At 48.3% G+C, this 6906-nt stretch overlaps 1 protein-coding gene across 1 annotated transcript; it reads right to left on the reverse strand.

The window, feature by feature from the left end:
• Nucleotides 1-4445: 4445 nt before the first annotated feature.
• On the reverse strand, nucleotides 4446-6580 carry NPFFR2 (neuropeptide FF receptor 2). Its single transcript, XM_010189612.1, is given in 4 exon segments — nucleotides 4446-5256; nucleotides 5717-5816; nucleotides 6287-6499; nucleotides 6502-6580. Coding segments are annotated over 4 exon segments (1203 nt in total).
• Between the last annotated feature and the right edge of the window lie 326 nt (nucleotides 6581-6906).

The following is a 6906-nucleotide window of genomic DNA, read 5'->3' on the forward strand; positions in this document are numbered from 1 at the left end:
CTTGATATTTGCCCTTAGGATCCTGAGCTCTTGAAGAATTCAGAGACACCTTCAAGATAACCATAAAAGAAACCATTGGTGCCAACCACCCCAACCTGCAGTTTTAAAAACTCTGTGAGGAAAAACCAAAGTAGGAAACGTTTCCTGAAGAGTTCACCTTTTGTCAGCAATTAGAGAGCACGGTGAGAAGGAATTGCCTCTCGTGGCTTAGCCTCGAGTCAGGAAGAAATCGCTGAGCAGTGACAGTGAGACAAGGATGGCAGAGGTTGGATAAGCTTGAAAGGGCACGATTAAATCCACACTTGTTTAACGAGTACAGGCGAACCCTGAACCTTCTCTTTACAGCATGGATTTAGGCAGAAAATGATGCCAAGGGAGTGCAACCCCTGAGAAGGGAGCTGCTGGTGAGTGAGAGGAAAATCTTAGAAAAGAGCAGAGCAATTCCAGGCAGTGCACTTCACTGGTGAAGACAGCTCAGCCCCAAGGTCTGCAGTGAGGGGACAGCAGGGCGAGTCAGAGACAGCCTCTGCAGTGAGAGTCCTGCAGCGGTGACAGCGCAGACACACCCCAAACAAGCGGCCAGGGGCACAATTTGCCCTCTGTGGTACCACTGGTGTCTGGTGCCCCTGTGGTCCCCTGCGCCAGTGGCATGAGAGCTGATGTACCAGCAGGACAGTGATGTGAGAGCCGTTGTACCAGCAGGACGCTGCCATCAGCACCACTGCACCTTGGGAGCCGAAGGACAGGCAGTGCTGGCTCTGGGATCCTCATCCTTCACTGCCTGTCTTGGCTGTTCGTGGAGGACCCAGAGTGTGAGACACGGGAGTATTTCTGTCACTGCATGCAACAGGTATTAGAGGTGAGGACTGAAGTGAAGGGGCCAGAGATGCAGTCTCAGCCCTTGGCTGAGCCATGGGGACAGATGTTTTCTTCCCATTTATGGAGCCAGGGTGCTGACAGCTTTGGAGACACATGTGCAGGGAGATGAAGCATTCATTATTTCCTCAATGAGAGCAAACAGGACGCTAAGCTCTGCTGAAGGGAAAATTAGAGTTATTTCTGTGTGGCATCTCCTGGGCTGGCACACGGGACTGAAGCCTTGATTTCCTGTTCATCGAATAGCCACGAATGATCGATAGCAGTCACCAGGTTTGTAATACCTGTAAGCACTTCTCTGGGCACTTTTGCTCTGCCCTCAGAAAGGACAGGTCCTGTTCAGCTCTTTTGAAGGTCTCTCTTGGACATTGCCATCCCTGGCTGAGTCTGGAGGAGCCCTGTTGTGCAGCAGCAATTTGGGAGTGAGAAGGGATGAGAAGATGCAAGGTGCTGCTCCTCTGGTGTTTGCAAACATGAATTGTTTCAAGGCAGTGCTCGACAAGAGAGGGATGTGTATCCTGCCATTGGATATTTGGTGACATCCAAATTAATTCATATGTTCTGGGAGGTGGTTGCTGTTGCTACAATCCCCAAACAGCCAGCGATTCCGTCTTTGGACCCCAGTAGCTGTTGGAAAGCTCAGTGTTTGCAAACTGGGAGTGTTTATTAAATCAGAGCACGGGATGTTCTACAGTGTGGGTAAACCACATGTGCTCCCTGGCTTTCAGAAATGTCTTTTATTAAAATTGAGAAGAAATTGTGGGAAATTTTACTTCCTTTTTCTTCCTTCTTTTATTCTGTCCCTTCACAGAAAACACATCTATGGTCATCTTCAAGACCAAAGACTTTAAGAAAGCTTCTTGCCTATGGAACTAGAGGCTGTGAAAATGGGGCAAATAGGCAGTTCTTATAGTTTCCAGATAATCCTTTCTGGTTGTCAGCTGTGGCTGCAAATTCAGACCAGAGTGCTGTACAGTGCCAGGATGTATGCAGTGTTCAGTCCAAGCTGATATAACAAACATATCGATTCATCCCTGCAAACTGATGCTTGCCTGATGCAAACTGTAAAATATACTGTGGTGTGAAAGCAGGAGGTTAGAGAAATGCAAATACAACTGTTACTGCCACGCTCTGCTGATCGGAGAAGTTGTGTTGACAGATGTCTACCTTTTCCTAGTCACTTGGGGTTTTTCTTTCTTCTTTTTGAAATGGTTTATACCTAATTTATTCCCTTTTTTTATTATTACACAGGAAGAAACAGAGCCAGGAGCCCAGGCTGGCAGCAGAGGACTCCCCAAATGAGGACACAGCCCCACAGCATTCCTGTGAGAAGAGCTGAGCTCAGAGTCCTGTCCAGGTCAGGCCAGAGCAGCCCGTGGCCATGGGGAAGGTCTGAAACCATGCGGGGTCAGCAAAGCCAGGTATGACATGGTGCACCCACAGCATCACGAGACAAGGCCCTACATTTAAATGGGACTTCAGTCTGATTTGGTTTGAGGTGATTCATACTTCACAAATCCCCACTAGCTTTTTGGGAGGATGGTTTTGGGGTTTTGTCACCTGATGCTATGAGAACAGGCAGGTTTTTCTGAGGATCCTTGGTAGAATGAGAACAACTGGGCACAGGGCTGTAGTTATAATTACAGTTTCATTATTACATAAAGATTATAACAAGCAGTGTAGCTTATCATTACTGCTAGCAATTAGTACAGCTTTCCTATTACCTAAAATCTCAGATACCTGCAATTTCAGTTACATAGACTCCTCAGTCACCTGGCACCTCTGCAGATAAATTCAAATTCTTCAGCATGTGATAAAATGCCATAATTTGGACACTGACGCTGAAAAGTGCTCAAGTCGCTCAGTGCTTGCAGGAAGAAGAATGACAGAGGTGGTCCCATGGTGTTGATGGTGTCCCCTGTGTCACACCGGTAAACACCAAGGCCTCAGTGGTCCAGCTGCTGCTGGACCCACTTCAAAACCCTTTGTGTGAGCTGATGTATTGATACCTCTCAGTTTGGGAGTTTTGTCTTTGCCATCCCCCTAAGTTGTGGATTCTGAAGAGGCTGCAGAGAGTTCAATGTGTGAGTATTTGGGCTGCAGGAGACAGCAAGCTGCAGGTGGTGACGGCTGCATAATGATCTTCATCTCCTCCTGTCTGTTTCCAGCATGAAATGTTGCTTTTTAAAAGAGATTGTTTTCAATTTTTAAAAATATGTTATGTTAGAGATTGTCACAGTTCAGTCACAGTGAGATTTCTGTTTCGGGGTGGTGTTCAGAAAGCATTCTGAAATTCAGTCTTTAAAAAGAAAAACTTATTAATTTTGAAATTTAGGACAACACAGCCTGAAAAGTTGTCAGTTTTCCTGAATTGTGTGGATCTGTAGTGATCTGAAGGGTTCTCCAATTCACCTGAAGAAGGACTGCAGTTTGATCACCAAGAATGCCACCTAATCCTGGGGAATGACCGTACCAGGCATTTATCCCCTAGAGACCCTCACAGGACCAGGTGTGGTGATGATCTGATCCTCTAGCAGATCTGTGTGGCCTGGTCCTTGCACCAACCTGCATCCCTCCCTGATTTCAGTACACTCTGAGGTGTTTCCAGCATTGCTGTCTGTACCTGCTGGGCCCTGTCAGACTGAGTGGGCCTTAAAGGGGTTTTCTCTCCTGCTGGTATTGAAGTGACAGTCTTTCTAAGTGACTTATACCTGCCCTCCCCAAAATAGAATTGAGATCCCACAGAAAAGGGACATTTTTCATCCTTTATTTCTCAAATTTTCACTCCTATTTATTTCTCCAGTTGCAACAAGAATTAATATCACAGACTTAACAAGGAGGGGCAACCAGAAAGAGGAATAAATGGTATCTGACTGAAAATATTTACTTTTTGCTACAGATAAAATGGTTTCTTAATGCAATAACAGGGATGCCCTCAGCCGCAGTGGCTGGAGGTGCCCTGAGCCCCAAGATTTGAATTCCCCCATGATGCATACGCCCAGGCCATGTCAAGTCTCAGGAGTCCCTCCTGTACCCAGCTCTGCAGTCTGGCTGGGTGCTGCAAACAGCAGTGATGCTTTCATTGCCTGGTATCAGAAGGAAATTGCAGTTGTGAACAGCAACAACCAGCCTTACGTGCTGAAACATCACAAGAAATGTTGTTCAAGCAGCCCTGCTTCAGCCACTCTGAGAAATTCACAGAAGCGAATGAATGAATGTTCTCCTCTTCATCAGTGAGTTTCATGAGTAATTGTATCCCAGTCAATAACCATAGGTCTCTTTTCTTTCCCTCACAGTAAATGGAAGATAATCCCATGTCAACCACGGCTTTGCTCCAGCCCAGTTCAGGAGTCGTGAGTCATCCCTGGCTGCAAGGGAGCCAGCCCTGCTTTGAGCTGGTAGCTCAGGAGGCTCCATTTGGTTTTCTGCTTGTCTCCACGGTCAGGTATTGTGTAAGTGGCACATCTCCTTCAGAACAAACAAGTGTCAGAAAGGGCTTACAGAGCATGAGTTTTACAGCACAGGAAATAAGCTCTGCCAGACATAAATCATGTAGTTTATGGCATGCTTCACTTAATCCCATCATTGCAGGGCTCCTGTAGATCCTCCATTACCAAGTCCTGCTCATTATCCACCCAATTACATTTCCGGACTCTCTTCCCCTCCTCCTTAGCATTTTGACCAGCATGGTCCCGGGCAGGGGGCAAAGCGACGTTGTTTTTGCCTCGCTGGGAATAGACCTCCCCGGAGCAGAGCTGAAGCTGAAAGGCGGCCTGAAAGCCCCGGCGAAAGTTTTCGTTAAAGAAGCCGTAGATGATGGGGTTGACGCTGCTGTTGAAAAAGGCCAGCCAGTGAGCAAAGGGGTAGATGTAAATGTTGATGAGCTGCAGCTGCTCATCCGAAAGGTTGGCGTAGTCCGAAAGCAGCATCAGAGTCCACAGGGGAAGCCAGGACAGGGTGAAAAGCAAAGCCACCACGATGAGCATCTTGATGACTTTTTGCTTCTTCTTCGACACGCAGCGCCGCTGCTCCCGGGTGATTTTTCCCACCGCGGGCATCGCTGTGTTGAAGAGAGCGACGCTGATCCTGCCGTACATGATGACAATGAGCGACAGGGGAGCCAGGTAGATGTTGGCAAAGAGAACCGTGGTGTAAATCTTCCTCATTGCCGGGTCGGGCCAGTCCTCCCGGCACCAGTAGACGGGGCGGGTTGCGTTGCCGTAGCCAAGGATCACCCTGAAATGCTTCTCTTCTCGTACCTGCAGCATGACCGCAGACGGACACATGATGGTGACGGCCAGGACCCAGATGACTGCGATAATGACGACGGCGGTGGAAATGGTCAGCTTCTGCTTGAACGGATACACGATGCACCGGAACCTGGGGCAGAGACACACGGCAACACGTGGAGGAGCTGGTTAAGGAATGCTGACTCCAACAGGCAAGCACACGTCCACCTTGTAAATTGTATGGTTTTTAAAAACAGAGATGGGACCATCTCCTCGTCCTGCATAAACCAGAGGAGTTGTATTTTGTTGCTCCATTTAAGAGCTGTGATGGTAAAAAACAATCTAAAGAAGGCCACATTTGTTGTTAACTTAATAGCTAAGGAGCACACCAGTTCCAGCCTGGCCATACCATCTTTAAGAGATACCAGTGCAGGAGCAAATTGCTGTGGCTGCTCTTTAGACCCGGCCACGTTTTGTTTTGCTTAATAGCCCTAGGAGCAAAATACACCTAATCTATAGCAGTGTTGTGTCAATTAATAAATGGGCCTCAGCACAGACAGGCGGCCTGAGGGAGAGGGAAGTGACAGTTTACGGTGTCTGCATCACCTTACCTGTCCACGGCAATAGCAACCAGGGTGAAGACAGAGGCAGAGACAGAAACTCCTTGGACCATCCCGCTCATCTTGCAGACCAGGCTCCCGAACGGCCAACCTGGGAGCAAACAGACAATTGAAATTGCTGCCACCTCACTGCAGTGCTGGGCTTACAGCAGGAAATCTCTGCCCCAGAACTAATGCATTGCTTTTGCTCTGCCAGGCTGTAGCAGGGGTTAGGAAGGCAGAGGCTATATAAAGAAATGCTTTGATAAATTTGGTGAGTTGTCACTGCCCGTGGTGAGTGGTGAGTGCTGACTGCAATGCCCTCCTGAGTACCCTCAAAGCCGTGGCACCTTCACCCTCCCTGAGGTCTCTGCTGAGCAGAGAGGTGCAAGGACACCTAAACTTCTCTAACCCATGGGGGTGCCATGTGTGAGAGGTTTTGCCCCTTCTGCCTATGCAAAATGAGGGCTCCCAGTTTGCCCCAGGGTTCTTGAAGGAGTTGGTTTCTGTGCTCCAGGGACAGAGGTAAGGAGCCATTTGAGGGTGTCTCAGGGTCCCAGCGCTCAGAGATGCAAACCCTACCTGCAATGATGTTGTCCAGGAGGGTGGTGGGCATGCAGAAGATGCCCACCAGCAAATCGCTGACAGCCAGGTTCAGGATGAAGAGGTACGTGACCGTGCGCATCCGTTTGCTCTTCAGAACGATGCAGCAAACCGCTGTGTTGCCAACCATGCAGAGCAGGAAGATGAGGAGGTACGAGACGATGAAGACAGCCGCCACTGAAGGCTGGGGGGGTTCCCTTCCAAGTAGAGGTACTTGTATGTTCTGCTGTAATTCAGCACGTGGAGCCAGTCGAATGAGGAGTTGGGGTCCATTTTCTTACTCGTGCTGCAATGTGCCTTAAAAGGTATTTTTTAAAAGGTCGTTTTAGTACTCTTGAAGTTGATCTGCAGAAATGTGACTGGTGTTGGTATCCCATGTGCTGAACTACGGGCAAAGCTGATGTGTGCTCATCCCTTTCTGTAACAGGCCATGGTCTGAGCCTCCCCAGGTAGGAAAAGCAACAAACACCATGAGTTTGATTTTATGCCACAGGTGTACAAACGTGACCAGTAAAACTGCTGAAGGTTTCCTTCCTTCTGCAGGCTCCATAAATTAAGTCCTTCCTATTGTGTTGTGTCAAGTAAACAAATTGGCAACA

The sequence above is a fragment of the Mesitornis unicolor genome, unplaced genomic scaffold (genome assembly GCF_000695765.1).
Source record: "Mesitornis unicolor isolate BGI_N332 unplaced genomic scaffold, ASM69576v1 scaffold11030, whole genome shotgun sequence".
NCBI lineage: Eukaryota > Metazoa > Chordata > Aves > Mesitornithiformes > Mesitornithidae > Mesitornis > Mesitornis unicolor.